Source organism: Hesperophylax consimilis, chromosome 21 (genome assembly GCF_061612785.1).
Source record: "Hesperophylax consimilis isolate HC1 chromosome 21, BYU_Hcon_1.0, whole genome shotgun sequence".
Taxonomy (NCBI): Eukaryota; Metazoa; Arthropoda; class Insecta; order Trichoptera; family Limnephilidae; genus Hesperophylax; species Hesperophylax consimilis.
Genome location: NC_142856.1, coordinates 22,466,868 through 22,490,078, shown reverse-complemented (window position 1 = coordinate 22,490,078; position 23,211 = coordinate 22,466,868). Strand labels below are relative to the sequence as shown.

Sequence of the window (23,211 nt, the reverse complement as noted above, 5' to 3'; positions counted from 1 at the left end):
CTTTTCTCAGTCAACTTTGCTCACATCACAAATCTATCTATAATTATTAATAATCTTACTAAACTTATCAACTTGCTTCAAATATTTATCGTAACTTGCTCCACAATTCCCCTTTATCTGATCATTTTAAATCACTCAAATATTCTTTTCTATATATATTCTATGTTCTATTCTATATTCTATTCCACAATTATTCCAATTCATCCATTTATTTCCACTGTGCTAATTTATCGAATTATTACACCAAACTTAATTTACTTAAATATTTTTAATTTCTCAATTACTTTATGTCGTATGATACATGTGATACACTCAATTGTTTTAAATTATAAAATAATTTCAACTAAATTAACTCCTTATATTTCCATGATAATTCCAACCCTATCATATCATCAAATAAAATTATCTTACTTAAATCAATTACCTCACTTAACTTCTCTTAATAATGCTATTCAAAAATTGGATACAACTATTCTAATTAATTTCATAATTTCAAACCACTTGATTCCGTCTATCCTAGTGATTGTTTTTATTCTTGCACTTTTTTCACTTTTCTTAATAATTTTAATTTTGCTAATTCTCTTAAATGTGGTATATTTATTAATTTTTTTACATCCCTTGGTAATTATTATACTATTAATTTTAAAAACTCTACTTCTCCAAATAACCAAAGTCTTCTGTAATTCTCTTAACTGTCGCATGAACTATAATTATAACAATTGTTTCAACCATTTCCTATGCATTATTATTTTAAATCGTGATATCTGTTTTAACTATTTTGATTATTGTGTCACTTATTTTTCTTATTTTTCGATGAATTTAAATTGTTTCATTTTTATTTTTATACACATCTGTTTTAATTATTTTGTTTATCTCAATGTCTCTTATTTTTCGATGAATTTAAATTATACCAATTTTATTTTTATATATACTTGTTTTAATTTTTTCAATTATCTCAATGTCTCTTATTTTTCGTTGAATTTAAATTGTTCCATTTCTATTTATATAAATATCAGTTTTAATTTTTTCGATTATCTCAATGTCTCTTATTTGTCGATGAACTTAAATTATTCCATCTTAATTTGTATATACATCTCTTTTAACTATTTTGATTATCTCAATGTCTCATATTTTTTGATGGATTTAAATTGTCCCATTTTTATTTTTACAAATAACTGTTTTAGCAATTTAGATTATCTATTTGGCTCTTGTTTTACGATGAATTTAAATTGTTCCATTTTTATCTTTATAAATATCTGTTTTAACTATTTTCATTATCTCATTGTTTTTTATTTTTCGATGAATTTTAATTGTTCAATTTTTATTTTTATATACATCTGTTTTAACCATTTTGACTATCTCAATGCCTCATTTTTTTTTTGATGAATTTAAATTGTGCCATTTTTATTTTTATAAATACCTGTTTTAACTGTTTTGATTATCTCAGTGTCTTTTACTTTTCGATGAACTTAAATTGTTCCATTTTTATTTTTATATATATCTGCTTTAACACTCTTCCTATTGTTCTAATTCCTTTAATTCATATAATTCTACTAAGCACTAGAGTAACTAAACATCTGCAAAAACACATCTTAATTATCAATTTCTATGGTTTTCCTTTTCCTTTATCTTTATACATCCACTTAACTCACAATGTTACTGATGAATTCGAGCCCCCACCATACACAGACGCTTATAATGGACCCAAATAACCCTATCGATAACCTACTTAACATCACGGTTCAAATGACAAATGATATAAATGAATATAAAAAAATTATCTCCACACCTAAAGCACTAAAAATATTTGCCATGAATATCCGCAGCCTCAATAAAAACTTTGACAATTTACTTGTACTCCTAACTGAATTAGGGAATGAATTTGATATAATTGTGCTGTCAGAGTGCTGGATAAATGCAAATTATATCCCGAAAATAATCAACAACTACTCCGTGTTCAATACAACTCGGCACATGTCCCAATCCGATGGGGTCATAGTTTATGTCAAATCTTACTTAAACCCTATAGTGTCTGAAATTTCAGTTGACCATGCAAATTGCCTCAAAGTTACTATTGACAACTTAAATGTCTTCGCCATATATCGCTCCCCTAAGCTCAATAATGTCTCCCCTTTTCTCTACTCACTCGAAAAAAAAATCGAATACTCAACTAAAGATCTCATCATAATAGGTGATATCAACATAGACATACTAAACGAAGCCAGCCCTCATACAACAAAATACCTAAACCTAATGGGCCTGCATGGCCTTATACCATACATCAACATACCTACCCGAGTCACACTCACTACTAAGACACGCATAGATCACATCATGGTTAGAACAAAGCGATCTGCTAAATCAATTGTGTTCGAATCTACTGTAACAGACCACTACTCAACCATCTTAGAATTACATAATTCAAAATCTCCTCCCCCTAAGCCCAGTAATCCTACTCATAAAATTGTAAATATGGATCATCTGATAAAGGCAGTAGAACTAGAAAAATGGGAGTCTACCCTGCTTTCTGAAAATGTCAACACAGCTCTTGAAACGTTTTCTGCATCACTAACTGCCCACATTAATTACGCGTCTTTCCCCACCAAAACAGCCTCCAACAAAAACAAGAAGTTGAAACCTTGGATTACGAACGGCCTTATCTTCTGCATACGTAAAAGAGACAGACTCCATAAACAAGCACTAAATAACCCTGACCCCCAATTCTCACGATTCTATAAAAAGTATCGTAAAATTTGCAATAACCTGATAATAATAACCAAACAAAAATATTATAAGAAAAAAATTGAAGAATCAGGATATGACAGCAAAGTAATTTGGAACGTAGTCAACGACATATCAGAAAATAAAAAACCTCACTCAACATTCAATCACTAGTTATAAATGGGAAAAATATCCAAGTTCACGAAGACCCAGAAACCTTAGCTGATCACGCCAACCATTATTTTAGTTATATCGGCACAAACTTAGCCAACAAAATTCTGAAAGCCACAAATAAAACACAAAATTTTCTAGCTTCAAGGGTAAGACAACAGAACTTTCTACATCCCACACTTATCCTAGCCCCCACATCCACCAAAGAAATTGTTGACACTATACTCTCTATAAAAACAAATGGTGCTGCAGGTAATGACAAAATTTCACCTTACATACTAAAACACATAGCTCACTTCATTACCACACCGTTAAAACACATTTTTAATCTAAGTTTCAAAAGTGGCACCTTCCCCAACCAACTAAAACATGCTACGGTTATCCCAATCTATAAGAGTGGCGACAAAACAAATATAGAAAACTACAGACCCATTTCTTTGCTAAGTGTCCTATCAAAAATCATCGTTAAAATTGTCAAAAGTAGACTTATCTCCCATTTGGAAACACAGAAGATTCTCTCGCCCAATCAGTTTGGCTTCCAAAAAAAAATTAGTACAGAATCTGCAATCTTAGATTTGACTGAGAACATCTCTAATAGCCTGGATGAAGGCGATTCCTGTCTAGCCATATTCTTAGACTTAGCCAAAGCATTCGACACGGTTTCCCATCCCATACTCCTAGAAAGGCTATCTCAAATAGGCATCCGGGACTCAACTCTTAACTGGTTCTCCTCATACCTAACTGGTAGATCAAAAACTGTAAAAATTAACAACACAGCTGAAAGTAACCCTCTACCAATTCAATTCGGAGTCCCACAAGGGAGTGTCCTAGGCCCTATTTTGTTCCTCATTTACATCAACAAACTCTGTAACCTACCCATAACCGGAAAACTAATATCCTTTGCAGATGACACTGTGCTCATAGCTCGTCATAAAAACTGGAAAGAAGCATTTGACATAGCTCAACACGACATAGGCCTTGTAAAGAATTGGTTAGATGACAATCTCCTGACACTCAACGCTGGTAAAACAAAATTCCTAACCTTCAGTCTATCTGTTGCAACCCAACCTACTAACAATCAGAAAATAACAATTCACTCTTGTCCAAGACCTTATTCTTCCTGTACTTGCCCAAACTTAGAAAAAGTATCCCATATAAAATACCTAGGGGTCCTAATTGATCATCATCTTCGTTGGGATCAGCACTTAGCCAGCCTCCCCGAATTCGCAAGCTCTGCTATGTTTTTCGAACATTAAGAAATATCCTTACTCCTACAATAATGAAAACAGTCTACTATGCTCTCTGCCAATCCCAATTAGCATATGGCATCATAATTTGGGGCGGTTGTGCACATTATCTTATTAATCCATTACAAAAAGCCCAAAAAACGATAATACGTACTATCAACAAGCGACCGACAAGATACTCCTCCACTCGACTCTTCACTGAATACAATGTCTTAAACATACGGCAACTCCACACAAAATTTACTCTTTTTTGTACAAATATAAGAAAAAAACCCTCGTACACCACAATTACACTACCAGAACAATAACCAACCGACACTACAACGTACCTACACTACATACCACGTCAGCTCGAAGACATTTCATGTACCTAGCTCCCAAAATATTTAACCTTCTCCCTGAAAACTTAAAAACCGAAACCTAACCCCATAAATTTAAAAAACTAATATCAAAATGGATAAATTCACTTGGAGACCACAATATATAAAAATTGGTACATAAATTAAATTATATTATAATTTTATCAACTAATTATCAATTTTTTTTTTTTTTTTTTTAAACTTCCGATTTAGTTGTCCGGGTTAAGTCTTCCCCAAAGGAAAAACTTAACCCTTCCACTCACTTTTCCACAAATGATCAGCTAGTCAATCAACACTATGTAAGTGCATTATATAAGTAAAATAAATACAAAACAATACAAGAACAACAACACGTCAAATCACCAGATATCAAATGGGAAAAAAAAATTCACCGTCTCCAGATATTTTCATATCAGAGGGTTCGGCTCGGTAGAACTTCTAACAGGGCCTATAAATCCTACTGATCCCTCAACATAAATATTTAAAAAATCTTTTGTTATCCTACATGTATTCAAAATGACCGACTTTTGCATCTTTATATATAAATTTTTTGATAGATCTAATACGCCTAAATTTTTAATTAGAGAGCTAGGTATAATGCCAGTAGCCGAAATAACGAATGGTAATATTTTTATAATAATTTTTATAATATTATTATTAATATTTAATACTATTTTTATTACTATAAATACATTTAGAAACCATGATTTTAATATTTGTAATGCAATTAAATTTGTATAATTTAAAACCTTTAAATTTGTATAGTTTTATTACTTAATTATTATTTAATTGTAAAATCTAATTGTATAATCTAATTGTATAATCTAATTGTATAATCTAATTAACTTATATTTTAATCTAAATTGCATAACTTTATAACTTATAATTAACTTATTTTATAAATCCAATCTGTAAATATCACCCGCCATAACACAGGGACATCCCTAGCATGGCGGATGAATTATCACAAATATGTATAAATGTTCAACAAGTTCTTATAATAAATAAATAAATAAATAAATTCCGGCCATAAAAAATCATTAATCATCTCTCGATAGCGCAATCCATTTACCGTAACTGTTGCTCCAGCCTCATTTTCGAAAAAGTAAGATCCGATATGACTCCGCCGGACCATAAACCGCACCAAACAGTCAATCGTCGAGGATAGAGAGGAGAGATATAAACAATAACTCTTGGGTTTTCCGAGCCTCAGATGCGACAATTTCACTTCTTGACGAAGCCACCGAAGTGGAAATGGGCCTCATCACTCAAGATGATTTGCATTTGATTCACTCAAGTGAATTTTAATAATTTTAATGCGTTGTTGAAGCGTGTGTGCATTTTTATTAATGATGTAGTTTCTACTTGTCAAATGTGAAAAAATGGCAGCTTCAAAAGTAACATCTACCGAAATAACGGGCTATTCAAAATAACACCTCTTATTGGAAAATCCTGTATTTCTTTAAAGATAAAGGATGGCAGAAATTCCGGAATACACGCTGGCTGAGGTTTCCCTGAAGAATGGCAAGGATGGGAATCCCCTGTGGATAATCGTCAGGGATCAGGTCTATGACGTCACCAAATACGCTGATGAGGTAACGTTATTTACTTTGCTAGGTCCGCTGATAAAATCCTGCGAAACATTCATCAATTCGCAATCCTGGAAAACATATCTTCATGCTTTAGGGACAATGACTACACTATTAAACCACCTCTCTTCGGAGGTAGATATTTTGAAGTTATTATTCAGTGACTTCAAGATTGCAATAAACATAGATTTTCTATCAGAATGCTGATTCTCAACTGCAATAATAAAGTGCTGGCTTATTATCACAGGGGCCTATTTATAAAAAATGTTTTTTTGACTTGGTTTCGGTAATACCACAATCATATTTATTAGTGACACGAAGCTCCATCTTGTACATACAGCCGTTTAAAAAATACAGTTGGGCATATGAACATTCTAATATTTATTTGAGTATATCTCAAAACTATGTTAGATAGGCCCCTGTGATCCTTAACCCCGAATTTAATGTTATTAATAGAATTTTTTTACAGAAAATAAATAAAATATCTCAGCATGGACAGATACCTAAATAATAATGGAATTATATAATCATTATTAAATTTCATAAGAATAGATTTAAATCAAATTACGAAATTCATTCTTATCTCCCATTCAATTATTGTCTTTATTTTTATCGTTGAACTCTGTATCAGTGACGTCTAATGGAAATACTATGAACTCTGAAATTAACTGATATAGAGAATAAGTTGTTATGATTTTAGGCTATTTTTGAAAAATACGTATAATATCGTCCAATGGGCGCAAGAACGGAAAATTCCTATACAAATTAATACTCCCAGAAAAATACTTACATATCTACATTCGATTTATTTACCTATATGAATCATCCTTACCATATTGTTTCATTTATTTATAATTTATTTATTTTATTGATACTTGATTTAGAGAGTACATGTGGTTTTTTATGATATTTCACCCTCCATGCTAGGGATGACCCTGTGTTATGGCAGGTTAATTTTACAGTTTGCTGACATAGAATCTATACATTACTATAATATAAAAAAACAAAAATAAAATATTTATAGCTAGTTTGGGTTGCAAGAAGAGGATGGAAAAGTTAGAGAATTATAAAAAGATGAAAAATTTGAGAAATTATTAGTAAATAGATCACACTAATTAATTATTTACATACTATACCGCTAAGTTAGGGAATAAGGATAAATTATGTTTTGTCTGAAAGGTGATATATTTAAAATGGATCCACTTCATGTAGTATAATATTAAAAAAAAAAACTTTTTAAATTCCACTTTGATTATTTCTAATACTTATTTTAGCATTTTTTTAAATTTTGCCTAATCTAGCTACATTTTTAATTAGACTGAAACTAAGATATATACATTGTAAATTTCACTGAAACTAAGATATACATTTTAAATTCGATGCCTTCATATAGGAAACAATCCTGTGTTTTTGTGTTCAATTATTTTAGTCTCATCATCATCATCACTTTTGGCTCTACAACCCCTGGTGGGTCTTGGCCTCCTCAAGTGTCAATTATTTTATTCTAATGTTTTATTTCTGTTTTGTATGGTGGGTATGGAAATCTTTATTGTATTGTAGTCTGTATAATCTCTAAAGTAATTTGGTTTTAAATTGTTAAAAAAAACTTTGTAGATAACAATGAAAACTATAGAATCATCATCATCAGATCTAATTCATTGAGTATTTTCTGTTTTAATCTATATTTATTGCACGTGGTTATGTAAAGCCTAAAATCTCTTTGTATGATATCACTTAAAGCAGCAAAAATATTTCTTTTTTGCTGAGGGAAAAACACGGATATATACAATAAACCCACACTATAATTTATTTATTTATTCTTTTTCGGGAAATCGACAGTTAACATTTAATCAGTTTGTACATAAGTATTATAGTAAAATAAAACCAATTATGGATTTCCTCCTTGTGACTTTTCCTCTAATGAGACAGCATAATATGGAATAATTAAATGAAATTTGTGAGAAAGGAATATGAATTAAATAATTTATCTAAAACAAAAGATTATATAAAACGAAAAATTTACAAAACAATACATTTAAACCCATGGAGAGAGGTTGTAGATATATATCAAATCATAATAGAGATATAAGCAATAGAGACAGATAGATTATTCACAAACCATCAGAGAAATATTCTTTTATGGACCTCTTGTATTTGGTAAGTTCGCAACTGAAAATATCTACCTTGGATAATACGCTATAATATAACATTAATTATAGAAATTTCGCCTATTCAACTATTTTTCACAGATTCTCTTCTCAATAACACATACATGTTTGTTGACATTATTGTAATAACACGATAGGTACTATCGTCCATAATGTCCATGCATTTTATGTGAGTCCCGCGCTCAAGAGTCCCAACTGCCCTCAACCGGTTGGAGATATTAAGACTATTTCTTCCCCAATTGGGGTATGTTGTGAGGCTTAAGATTGTGGGGATGGTAAGAAAATGTGGAAGAGAAAGGTGGGAGAGTGCATGGATATAAAGATCTGGACACCAAACACGGCTAAAGCCATTTGAATCTGAATGGTGGTCTCATACCAGAGCGATACTGAGAGTATCTTCTACTCTGGAACGCGCCGCAAGCATACTATACAAGCGTACAAAGAAAACATAAAAACTCCGACAGTAAATTCAAGCTTTGGACAAAGACACTACCAATACCATGCTATAAAAGCTTTCAACAGTGTAAAACTTGAAATTAAAATTGAGAAAAATAAAAATAAGTTCACACACAAAATTACAAAATGGATTAAAGAACAAAAAAGACAATATTACCAAAATGTCATAGCATAAAATAAAAATAAAACCTACACGTAACACACAAAACCAATATAAACACACACCACTCACGAACACACAAGATTATTTTCATTGTATTATTTTTTAACTAGCAGTTAAAAACCCGCTCCGCGGGTTTTTTCTACTAGGCCCTGCGGGCGGCTCTTCGGTGGGCTTCGCCCATTTTAAGTGATATTAACAACAGTTACATTTAATAGATAGATATTAGGACATTCACAGAGCGAGGGTGAGTATATATATATATTGTTAAAACACGGAACAGGAAGGAGTTAATTAATAATAACATGCTAAATTTACGCATAATAAGAATGACAGTTGTTTGAATAAATGAAATTTTACGTATTTGTGATGGATTATTTCCAATGAAACACTATTATTGACTACATGTCTACAACTGATATTAACTGTTATCGTACCTAATATAATTAGCTCATAGGAGACTTGCAGTGCTTAAATATGTGTTACAACCGTCGATGTCTATAAGTTTAATCAATATCGTTTAGTTACATTTAGTCACAATTAAAGATAGTTATAACAAAGTTGACTTAAATAATAGATTATTACATATTGATTAATTGTACCCGTGTTTATGAATAAAAGGAGGGTAATCATTTGGTAATTCTTTACCTACAACTGTTACTGTATCTAATAAAGTTTAAAGTTAGATTATATATACACCTTCATCAGGAGAGTAAAAATCTATATATAAAGGTAGATTATTACAATATAGCGCCCCTGAGGTGATATCTCACAAAAGCGGCGCTATGCAAATTGTTCAATAAATAAATAAATATAATGTTTACATTTTATTGTGTATACACCGAAGACAAAAATTAAATATAGATTGCAATTGGGAAAGAAGAAGTGGAAGGACGGGGGAGGGGTAAGAGTAGGCTGGGTTTTTAATAATTAGGAATTACAATATCGTTAGACGGGAAAGACCAATTAAGTGGGAAAATATTTAAAAGAGAGTTTATAAAAAAATATTTGTTAATTATATCTGCTTTTATATTAACATGTTTCCTCATTTCTAAAATTTCAAAATTATTTATAGTGAAATATTTTAAGACCTGAAAAAAACAAATAGAATATAACCATAAAACAATATATTCATAACACAAATAGCATTTAATAACGGTTATTCTAATAAATTGATAGTTGAAATACTAAATAAAAATAATTAAACATATTATCTTCAAACGGTCTTTCTAAAGATAGAAATAAACAATGGCGTAGAATTCTGCTTGTGGATAACGATACTTCTAAAATTATATATAAAAACAATTCTGGTACTATTCAACTGGCGTTTTACACTAATAACAATGGAGAAATATATTCTTAATAATAAAGATAGCAAAATTCAAACAAAAAAATCAGGAGTTTAAAAACTCAATTGGGATGATTGTAATTTCTTTTACAAAGGTAGAACCAATAGAAACTTTGTTAAGTCAGAACTAAAGAATATCGCAGGGCTCTAAATCATCTTTTGAATAATGATCACACTTTCGATAAAAATTCAGGTCTTAAAATACTTCACTCAGGATATAAAGCATCGCAAATAAATAATTTTGAAATTTTACAAATTAGAAAACATGTCAATATAAAATCAGATATAATTAATAAGCAAAAAAAAAAAATAATAATGAAAAATGCCATTACAAAGTGATAAGCTTCCAGAAGAAATCTTCTTATTAGATGCTTGTTAATCGTAAGTAGTCAAATATTGTGAGCTGCATATTTAAATATTCGCGCCATTCATTTGGTTCGTTTTTAAACCGCCAAAGGCGCGCTCTGTCGGCCATCTATAGTCGTGCGTATCCGCCATATTGAATAAGGAACGCGTGATTTTTTATAAACGTCAAACATAATCACGTAACTGTGGATAATTTTCATTGTAATGTAATTAATCCAATGGATTATGAACTTTCTAAAACATATTTTCTTCGATATTATCCAAAAATTATATGAACAGAAACGATGCTTTTGAAGAAATCTCGTATTATTATGAGGCGATCCTATTTTAGTATGAAATCGTGTCTTAATTTTCAAGTTAGCTGAATTTACCCGAAACAGACAATTTTAATTCGACCAATCAGAGGGCCTAGATCGTCCAGACGCTGGCGTAATAATACTATCAGATTTTAAGTGTATTATTATGTATTTCGTATTTTTAATTTTAAATGTATTATTTTCTTTTTAAATGTATTATTTTCTCTTTAAATAATATGTAGATTATATTTTCATATTATAAAATGAAGGCCTCAGCACGGGCAAGCCACCCAGTGAGGCCTACATTACTGGAAAACATAAATTTTTAAAAATAATGTACCAAAAAAAAAAAAAAACTTTATATTATTTTTAATGAATAAATTGTGAAATAACCTAAAATCATCAAATAAAATTTAATTGCGAATGCCAATAATTGAACCCGCGACCTTCGAATAGTCTTAGTCTATAATCTTACCCCTCAACCACGGATGCTTACTTTTGCATGATTGTTTTTACTTAATAAAATCTTCTGACATGCAATTATTAAACTATTGTCAACCAGAAAGATTAAAAATTAATATTTCGTTTATAGTATTGAATTAAATCTGTTTGTTCAAAGCAGCAAAATAGCTCGGTTAAGTGTTTTCAAAAGTTCACTTAAAATGTCTACCTATGTTTAAAAGTTCACTTCAAATGTCTACCTACGTTTAAAAGTTTACTTCAAATGTCTGCCTATGTTTAAAAGTTCACTTCAAATGTCTACCTACGTTTAAAAGTTCTCTTCAAATGTCTACCTATGTTTAAAAGTTAACTTCAAATGTCTACTTATGTTTAACAGTTCACTTCAAATGTCTCCCTATGTTTAAAAGTTCACTTTAAATGTCTGCCTATGTTTAAAAGTTCACTTCAAATATCTACATATGTTTAAAAGTTCACTTCTTATGTCTACCTATGTTCCAAAAAAGTCGTTGTAAGTGTTTACGAAATATTCTCAGCATTAGCTTGAAAGACGGTGTATAAACATGCTTTGATCTAATGTATACCTATTAGCCTAAACGTTTTTCCGGATACTATAATAAATAATAAGATTTACTTGATTTCTGTTTAGCACCCCGGTGGTAGAGAGCTGATCGAAGAGGTTGCGGGGAAGGAAGCCTCCAAAGCCTTCGAGGATGTCGGCCACTCTTCGGACGCCGTCTCCGTCATGAAGAAGATGAAAATAGGACAACTGGTTGAGGTAAAAAGAACAAAAACCTGTTATTATATAAATATTTTTAAAGTTATTTTGTAAAGAAGATCAGATCTCGAAAAGCAATCAAGATTCGATGCTGGCATTGTTGAGGCATTGTTGTTGCATCCTACGTTTTCCAAAATTATGTTTCCTTTGTTTTAAGTATTGTAAATATCCCACGAAACATGTATTTGCAAAGTAAGTAATCTTGATAAATGCTTTTGCTTTTAATTAAAACTGCACTTAAAACGTGTGTGCGCTAGACCATCGAAGTTATAAAGCATCAAAGTCACTTTAAATATAACATGTTCCTTATGATTCATATTAGTTGACATTACAACATATATGAATCATCGGTAAGTAGTAATTAGTAATTATGAAATTGGGTTTATGTTATTAACTTAATTAGAAAACGTTCTCCTGGAAAATACGCGGAAATGTTTTAAATGTAACATAATAATTTATTATACCTTTGTTAGATGGAGAGAGTTGATTGTCTCCACCCATTCTCCATTTGATACTGTAAACTGTTAGCAATTTGTGTTTAGTTCCGTATTTGGTACTTTATTTATATATTTATTTATTATTTTATAATAAATTATTATTATATATAAATTACAAACAATACAAAACAAAATGAACCTTTGTCTGTCCAACCGGGAAGGATTCCCGTTTCAGGACAGCCAAATTGTGTATTTAGTACATAATATTCTTACAATGGAATCGATGCTCTCAAAACAAATTGTGAGAACATTGTTGATTGCATTCGAAGTGACAGGATGGTTTCTTTATCCTTGAAAGAATCGCAAAGATGTAATTTATTACCAGGGTCAATTTGGATAATATTAGTAATTGCATTCAGAACAGATGAATGGTTTCTTTCGGGATATCACAAGTCTGAGATTCTTTCCAGGGCATTTTGGAGAACATTTACAATTGTATAGTTAGAATTTCCACATTTATAAATCATTTTAAGACATATGAATCCTATAGTACTACTTATATTACTTAATTTGTGTATACCTGAACAGAAGTTATGGAGTAGCTAATCCTTCGTGAAATTTGTAAATGTATCGGGTTTTTCAAATGCCCATGACCTTTGCATGAAAATTTTGGCGCTCCTTTTCAAAATCAGTAGACTCCTAGGCAGGTGATCACTGTAATCAATAATATTAGGATGATTTGTACTGATCGCTGTTTTTAAGACAAATAATCACAAGTGTGACGTGTTAGGAATGTTAGGTGTTAGGCATTATCAGCGCATCGGCGCCTTGGAAATTCAGCGCCCGGAACTGACTGCTCCAGTCGCGCCCGCATAGGGTCGGCCTTGCTAATGGTATTTACCAATGTATCCAACTCGTTTTTGCGCATTAAAACATAATTTATTAGACTAACTGCTTACTTTTCTTGAAATAACACATTTTTAACTCGATAGGAAAGGAAACATATTCAAGTATGGTGGTTTTTATTAATTTCGTATTCATTTTCACTGACATACTTTTGTATTGTCAATTTTGTATATGGCCCGGTATATAGGATGATTTAAAGCTAGGATTCGTTGAAATGTCGAGTTTAGCGCGGCTTGGAACATAATCCGTGGATAGATCGGAAGCTTAGATGTCAGTAATATTACACGTGTGGTCTTTGATTTTAATAGAAGAATGTGAATAATTTTTCTATGTATAACCAAAAAACTGTCTACGTGAGTGGTATATCTGTGCTCACTACTGTCATCGATAGATCGAGAGCTTTCAAAATGTCAAATGTTTTAGACGGTATTCATTTGCAAGTTGACTTTCTCATAAAGTTCCCCACTTTAATCAGCCTGATGCTGATTGAATTATCAGAAAAATCCCTCTTAAAATAACTTACAAGACTATAAGTCTATTTTAAATAGACGGCCGGCATAGTCCAGTGGTAACGCATTGGACTGCCATTCCGAAGGTCGCGGGTTCGAACCCGGCGTGCGCAAATAAATTTTATTTGATTAATTTGTGTTATTTCACAATTAATTAATTAAAATAATATATAGTATATTTGCGGCACGTTCCAGAGTGGAAGATACTACCAGTATCGCCCTGGTGTAAGACCACCATTCAGAATTGAAACGTTGCTCCAAATGGCTTTAGCCGTGTTTAGTGACTAGATCTGAATAGCCAGGTACTTCCCCACCTTCCTCTTTCCCTTCCCCACTTACCTTCAGCCTCACAACATCCCCCAATTGGGGATGCCATAGTCTCACTGGCTCCAGACGGGAGCAGTTGGGACTCTTGTGAGGTATTCACTATAAAAATAAAAAAAAAAGATGGATCGTCAATTAATAACGTCAACACCCCTCATCGCTAAATGAATAAAATAGCAAATAATGATAAAATCGGGCAATTTACTTGTATTTCAGTGGGATGGAGTACGTAATTATCATATTTGCCATTTGTTATTGCTAGCGCCTCGATGTCCAAAATAGGAACTGTTCTGCGGCTTACCAAGGCTTAAGCGTCCATTTTGGTCTGCTTAAATTTGAGCGAGGAATACGGACCAACTGATATACCAGGCCAGTATAATAACAATAGATTAGCCCTCTCATACCTAGTTTCAATCTGAGATTAATTTCATAATACAACTCTCCATCGAATTCCGATGGATCGCTTCGAAAGCCTACACATAAAAGGAAGTTTCCTTCAATATAAAACAGAGACAAAGTTATCGCTCAAATACAATGATGTAACAATTTTTTAAAAAACCTTTTTACCTCACGGCATGGTTATTAATTTTGCTTTAGAACCTTTCCATAATTTATATAACCTAAAAATCTGGAATAAACGGAGAAATCTAGGTCAATTCAATGGCTTTAAATCACAGTAAGTAGTATTATATATTTTGAGGAAAGATTTTAAATAAATAATATTGTAAATGTGTATGTATTACACCGATCACTCTAGTGGATATACACTAATATTTTCACCAATACTGGAAGGAAGTGAAAGGAGAAGTGGTAACACGGCACAACACGGGTAAGCCACAAAGTGAGGCCAACATTACTGGATTGTACTATGAAATGTAAAATCTTGTATCAAAATAAAAAAAGAGACAAGGCTCTTGTGTTTGGTAAGTGAATTCGAGCTCAATTATACAAAATCATACAAGTAATTAATAAAATATTGTAAATAACAACAAAAAGATAAGTAAGAAAAACGAAAGATTTATCAATAATAGATTTTAAGACAAAAATAATAATAACAGATATTTGGACTCTTATAGGTCTAAGATAATTTTTCAATTTTTTTCGAAGAAAACTTCTTCTAACTGCTTTTCACTTTGTGATGGCATTATTTATTTTTTATTAAAACACAAATAACATTGTTTACATCACTTTATTTCGATACAAAATCTCAACATGTTTCATGAACCAAGTTCACTTCATCAGGAGCACAAGTATACCTGATGAAGTGAACTTGGTTCATGAAACATGTTGAGATTTTGTATCGAAATAAAGTGATGTAAACAATGTTATTTGTGTTTTAATAAAAAAAAAAATTTTCAATTTTAGTTTAAATTCATGAATGTTTTCGATAATTTTTAGTTATTGAAAACAATATTAGCGATTTCTAAATGAAAATCTGAAACAGAAAAATTAGAAAAGGATACGGTCACATCTAGGACTCGAACCCAAGACCCTTGCCTTGCCGGGGCACCGCTCTACCACTGAGCTAATGGGACCCTATCCCCTTTGGGTTACTTTTAATTGTATCATACTTCGAATAAGAACTACCAACATTGTCTTCATTTTTCACCGCACATTTTTTACTGGCAACTATCTTTATGTATGATCACAAGATTCAACCCAAACTAAATGCAATCTAGACAGCGTATTTTTAGATAAACCTATCTTATTTTTTATTTTATAATATTGTCTTCATTAAATATTACAATTTGAGGTTTTAATCAATAAAGTTATTCCAAAAAATAAATAAAGATAATATTTAGATTTAAAGGAAGGTTTTTAAAGTAAGTTATACCAGATAAAGATAGGTATTATATAGAATAAATTAAATACCTACATAGTTAAGTTCTTTTTAGACTCATAGCATAAATATATTATGACAAAGTTACGTGAATTAACAAATTTAAACCTGAAAATAAAATGTTAAGACTTTTCTCCGTTCACTTCCTGTATTTTTTTTGTAAATGAGGAAATATTCTTTCTCTTGTACAATGTTTTAGTTGTGGGAAAAGTAATAAGCCAAATTGCCAAAAAAGTCCGGTTGCTTTGCTGTCCTACAAATAGTTTACATAGTTGGCTGGCTTTATTATCTCGAACTCAATTGATATTGGGAAGAACGCAGAATGATTACACTATCGTGTATTAGCTACAGCCTAAACTTGTTATCTCGATATTGTAATATTCTCATTCTATAGAACATATTTGTACCTAATTAAAAATGTATTGATTAGATTAACCTGGATTAGATTGACCTTTAATCAAATTCTATTTTCAATCCGCAATATTTACGTAATATTTCATTGAAATAACTGAGCAGAAATTTAGCAATCCATTTATTCATAATGCACTTTTCGTTATTTTTTCAATGCAGTTTGTTATCTACTCTTGAAATTTTTAACATCTTAAAGATTGTGGATTTTATTTGGTTTCTATTTTGGCAATTAATTTTTTACCTTCATACCACCTTACTAATTAGTTTATAAAAAAATTAACCTTACCGATAAACAGCCATTTATGTATGATTTAATCATGGATGTTGTTTGTCGGTTGCTAAAAATTAAAACAAGTTAACTTTTGAGGGCCCTAATGTAATGAAATTTTCAACATTTAACTTATATAGTGAAAATAAATTAGAAATGAAAACGTGGAAACCCATAGGAAATGTATTTACATGATACAAGAGATAAATTACACGGAACGGACCTTTGATTGAATTTAAAATTTCTCCATTCTTCTACATGAATTTATAGCTAAGATCTTTGTTTGAATTTTAAATTGCTCCAATCTTTTACAAGAATGCATAGGTTTGATCTTTGATTAAATCATAGATTGCGCAATTCTTTTACAAGCATGTATACTCGTAGCTCTGATCTTCGATTGAATCTTAGATTGTGCCATTTTTTACAAGAATTTATAGCTCAAATCTTTGATTTAATCTTAAATTGCCCCATTATTTTCCAAGAATTTATAGGTTGGATCTTCGATTGAATCTTATCTTAGATTGCACAATTCGTTTACAAGAATGCATAGATTTTATATTCGATTGAATCTTATCTTAGATTGCACAATTCGTTTACAAGAATGCATAGATTTTATATTCGATTTAAACTTAGATTGCGCAACTCTTTAAAAAAAATATAGGTTGACCTTCGATTGAATCTTAGATCGTGCCATTCTTTTACAAGAATTTATCGGTCAGATCTTTGATTGAATCTTAAATTGCGAGATCTTTTACCAAAATGTATGATTCCGATCATCAATTTAATCTTCGTTTAAATCTTAGCTTGTGCCATTCTTTTACAAGAATTTATACGTAAGATTAAATCTTAGATTGCGCCATTCTTTTACAAGAATTTATAGGTCTAATCTTTGATTTTATTATAGATTGCGCCATTCTTTTAAAGGAATTTGTTCATTAAAAAAATATTTTAACAGGTTTTTCTAATCGGAAGTTTACTATTAGAAGTCATGTATTTATTTTTCAATTAAGTACTTATTACGAGTTCTTTTTCCGTATCTTCCGATTCTCAAATATACCAGTGGGTCATCAATCAGTAAGATTCGACGGTACACAAATGACACTAACATTGGAGTCACAGATCTAAAAACGACCCTGTGCATAAAGCCTTATTTTCTGAGATAGAGTTGACTGCATTTTAGATTTCGCTTTGGAGTCGATGTCCTCAATTGGCTATCATCATCATCATCACTTTTGGCTCTACAACCCCTGGTGGGTCTTGCTTGGCCTCCTCAAGAGTCTTCCTCCACTCATCTCGGTCCCGCGCCAGCTCTCTCCAGTTTCGAAGCTCCAAGGCAGACAAATCTTTGAGGACGTTGTCGCTCTATTAATTGGCTATAACAGCAATTAAATCTCTGTTGCAGTTTGGACCGTCTTATCTTTTCGAATTTGATTTTTCAGCGCTCATGGAAATGAAATCCAAGAAATGAGAGTGGTTACAGGTTTCAGTTGACGAGTTTATCTAATTTAGAACCGCGTTTCGACATATTTTTTTCAAATCAATTGCACACTTTTCTGTACTAAAATATTAAAAAAATATTGTTACCTACACTATAACTTCATTTATTAATATTAATAAAATACATTTACTTTTTAAGGCACTTTTAATTTGATGTGCCGCTGAACAAATTCCAATCACCAGTATGACGTGAAGCAAAAATTTAGGCAGACACTGTTCTAGAACAATACAATTTTATTGTATTAGAGATTGATTCAATATTTAAACCTACACAATATATTACAAATTACAAAAAAACTCATTTTCTATCTTAGTAATAAAAAATCACTTCACAACCGTTGAACGGTGTTTTTGTTACACATTGTACAAAGACTAAAATTATAATTACTTATTAAAAATGTCTCGCTACCTTTGCGCATGCGCGCCTTGCACAACAGTTTTCCCGCGAACGACGGTTTTTATACTTCCAAAAGGCTTTTTTATACTTAAGAGAGATAAGGATCTAAAGTCGCTTTTTATTTCAAGCTTAAAATTGGTTATTTTTGTTCCTAATACTTGATCTTCATTGTTGTTATTATTAAAATTTAAATTTACGAATCTTTTGCGCAGTTTTATTTCGATTACTGTATAATAATGACTAGCCATTTAATAAATAAAGATTCGAATTTTAAAATTGTAAATTCATATGTCATACGGCATATATTCTGGTCTAGTAATGTGTAATTTCTATCACCTAAGAAATTCTAAAAATAAAGTACTATAGGATTCATATATCTTATACTGATTTATAAAAGTGGAAATTCTAACTATACAATTGAAAATGTTCTCCAAAATGCCCTGGAAAGAATCTCAGACTTGTGATGTCCCGATAGAAACCATTTATCTGTTCTGAATGCAATTATTAATGTTATCCAAATTGACCCTGGTAATAAATTACATCTTTGCGATTCTTTCAAGGATAAAGAAACCATCCTGTCACTTCGAATGCAATCAACAATGTTCTCAAAATTTGTTTTGACAGCAACGCCATTCCATTGTAAGAATATTATGTAATTAATACACAATTTGGCTGTCCTGAAACGGGAATCCTTCCCAGTTGGACAGACAAAGGTTAATGTTGTTTTGTATTGTTTGTAATTTATATATAAAATAAAAATAAATTTGTCAGGTTTGATTAGAATAATTTTTTTATAATTATTACGATTCTAATGACCAATTCACTATTATTTTAGTATAATTCAGTATATTTTCTAATATTTTGCTATTTTTTATCAGTTTTAATCCATTAATAATGTCATATTGTGAACAATATAGTTTCATCTTATAGTAAAAGCAAGGTTATTGCGTGAATTTAATAAAACTTGCAAGAAAGTAATTTTGTTTTTTTTTAACATAAATGCCTTATACATGTATAGGTAAATACAATGTTTAAAAAAAATCTACGTTTATATTATTAAAGAAACACAGTTTTAGCTTGATTATACTATTCAAAACAATAAAATAAACTACTGATAATGATAGTAATTTTTTTCACAAAATGAAAGTATTTTAAGTTGTCCATTTAGTGACTTGCGTTTTAAATGATTTAAACATACAATTGAACATGTCTACATGTCTTAAGTCATTTTGAGATTTACATGCAAGTCCCGTATTATTTTATAGATATACAATAAGAGGAAAATAATAAAAAAATGCCTTACGGGCGTGATTCAATATTCAAATATTTGCTCAATCGTAGCTTAAGTTTTCAATACAGAACTGTGTTTACGAAATTCAAATGCGATAGATATCTACGATCTCAGACGAGTGTAAGTGTAAATGTATTGGGCTTAATGGAAAAAAGGTTCCATTAAAATTTTTGTTGAAGGCACGTTTAGTTTTCATCTTTAATATATTATTATATCCACTAACGATGAAATCAAATCGGACTAATTCAATTGAAAACAAATATGAACCTATTTTTTCACTTCATGTCTCATCTAACTATAATATATCAATGCCATCCACCCGGCGACTACAACCAAAACCTTCTAGATCACAAGTCCGGGACACTAAAATAAATCAGCCTCCTAACTTGTATGGGAACCTCCAAAATAAATATTTTTATTTAATTTTTTAAATCAACTAACACATTTTAACATGTTTTAATAAATAAGAATAGTATAAAAAAAAATTAAATGATTTTTTTTTTTGTAAAAACTCACACAAGTTAGAAGGCTGCTTTAAATAAGTGTCCCGGTCTTGTAATCTAGAAGGTTTTGCCACAACACTGCCGCCCACCACAGACAATCTTCTTTACACAAATATATAGACTTAATAGGGCGTCTTTTTTTTAAATGTCTTATTTTGGTCCATAAAAAAATACATAAACAAAAAATTATTTGAAAAAAAAATTATAACTGGGTTATCCGTGTTTTTTCAGGCTGACAGAAAGGCAGGGAAGAAGAAGCCAGCAAAGAAAGTGGAAGAAGGGTCAGAAGGCAATCAGAAGAAATCATTTACAGCGGTCATCACATGCGGCCTGTGTGGATAGAAAAAGACATACATTAGGAAGATAGAACGGTTGTAAATACACCGAATGCGTAAAGAGAAATCCAATTCACATCCGTTTTTTTTTAACAAAACTGAAATTGGCAAAGTACAATCTTACCATGAAAATTAAACAATCGGTGGAGATTGAGGGTTTTACTACCCGCTTATTCATAAACAAACCTCCATTTTGCCTGCTCTTTTTCTTCAACTATAACCACATTTTCTAGGCCACAGTTATCAGTGCATAAAGCCATGGTTTCCTAAGAAAGCTGTGCTGTTATCTAGCGGCCGTAATATGGCGGTAGATTACGTTCTTAAAGAGTTGCCTATGCGAACCAAATGGCGTTAGTTTTCTTGGGAGTGTGGACTGTGAGGGGAATATCAAATAGCGGTGCCGGTATTTACACGACGGACATCATGGCGGTGATAAACAGTCGTGGAACATTTTTTTCTCGTGTAGTAATGAAAATCTAAAAAATTGAGTGCATTTGTCCACTTTAACTTGATATCCTGGCAGCTAGATAACGGCACCGCTTTCTTAGGAAACCATAGTTATAACATTAGAGATTTAGCTGCTGGTTATTTGGCTGGATCTTTCGGCAATGTCAATGACTCTTCCTTCAATCAACTTCATTAACAAACGCGGCTTTTAACCTTTAAAGGTAGAATGCTATCATTGCCGTTGAGTTTCCATTCTTTCGAAAATTTTCGGACCTGAACCAACATGCACCTTTTAGACTACTCCAGTATAGTAAATTTTCCGGACATGAACCAACATGCACCTTTTAGGCTACTCCAGTGTAGTGAATTTTCCGGACCTGAATCAATATGCACCTTTTAGGCTACTCCAGTGTAGTAATTTTTCCGGACATGAACCAACATGCACCTTTTAGGCTACTCCAGTGTAGTTAATTTTCCGGACCTGAATCAATATGCACCTTTTAGGCTACTCCAGTGTAGTAAATTTTCCGGACATGAACCAACATGCACCTTTTAGGCTACTCCAGTGTAGTAAATTTTCCGGACCTGAACCAACATGCACCTTTTAGGCTACTCCAGTGAAGTAATTTTTTCGGACCTGAACCAACATGCACCTTTAAGACGACTCCAGTGTAGTAAATGTAGCAGTATATTTGCAAAACAGAACATAGAAGAAAAGTGAAGAAGAAAAACATTACCTAACTTAACCTAACCTAACCTATCCTCAACTAGCCTAGCATTACAATAACCTGTTGATTTACAATGTACTGATGTGAACGAGATAAAAGTTTTATTAATTGCTAAATTTTGCACAAACTTTGTGATATTATGTTGACAAATGTATTTCTGCGATATGGCTAACATGATACTTAATATTGCAAACTTAAGAAGAATGTAATTTTCATTAGGATGAAAGATTATTTGTTTTTTATTTTTATTTTTTTCTTCATTTAGTTACTATTTTGAATAATTAGGTTCTTATTTGTGTTCTTATTTGTGTTTATTTTACCTTAAATATTCAGGTACTGTGTATCTATTATTTGGGTTTATTGGGCGACTCGTATCTCGTAAAAATATATTACATATAATTATTTATTGTACTTATGAATAACTTAAAACATATCTAGGATTAAGAATAATTAATATTTTTTGTATAATACTAGCAAACTTATTGATATTCAAGAAAATAAAATGTAATAAAAAATATAGTTTTACACGCCAGTTATTGTAACATAGAACACACTTTGTCTGTTTTGTATCTGTGATGTTTGGTAATAAGTTGGGTGTTCAAGCGATAGATGGCACTAGTCAGAAAGCTTACTCCAGAGTTCGACAGATGTCTCTAGAGTGTAGCAATTGCCTGTGGGATATTATTGACAGACCACAAGCTTCTAAAAAGAGAGAATTACCATCTCTCGGGTAGTGAATAGTGTAGCTAAATCCAGATTTATTTATTGTAACGTAAATAAACGCAATCATAGTAAAAGAACCTTTTACTTTATCAAAGAGTTCCCAATACAGAAATCTGCAAGTAAAGCAGAGACATAACAGTAACATTGTAAACACTTTGTCTGTTTTGTAACATAGAACACATTTTGTCTGTTTTGTAACCTAAAAAACCCCAAAAAATGTTCTGAAAAGCTCCCTTAAGCTTCATTACTTCATCAAAAAACCTAGTAGGCTCTAATCAGCATTTTAAATCCATAAAGAAGTCTAATCAATTATCGGAGATTTTGTCATTATTGATCACTGATTGACGACTAACCATTTAACGGGTTATCATTGACAAATTGGTTTTCAGTCTGCAGATAAGACTCATTACACTCAACATTCCGAATCAAAATAGATTTCTTAAATTAAATATATTTTCGAAGACTGTCTACCAAAAC

At 31.3% G+C, this 23,211-nt stretch overlaps 1 protein-coding gene across 1 annotated transcript; it reads left to right on the top strand.

Moving 5' to 3' along the window:
* The first annotated feature begins 5,973 nt into the window (after positions 1 to 5,973).
* Positions 5,974 to 21,122, top strand: LOC149413746 (cytochrome b5-like). Its single transcript, XM_089644529.1, has 3 exons — positions 5,974 to 6,093; positions 11,990 to 12,118; positions 20,733 to 21,122. Exons 1-3 carry the CDS (start codon positions 5,974 to 5,976, stop codon positions 20,841 to 20,843), a joined length of 360 nt encoding a protein of 119 aa, XP_089500655.1. The 3' UTR covers positions 20,844 to 21,122.
* Positions 21,123 to 23,211: the final 2,089 nt, after the last annotated feature.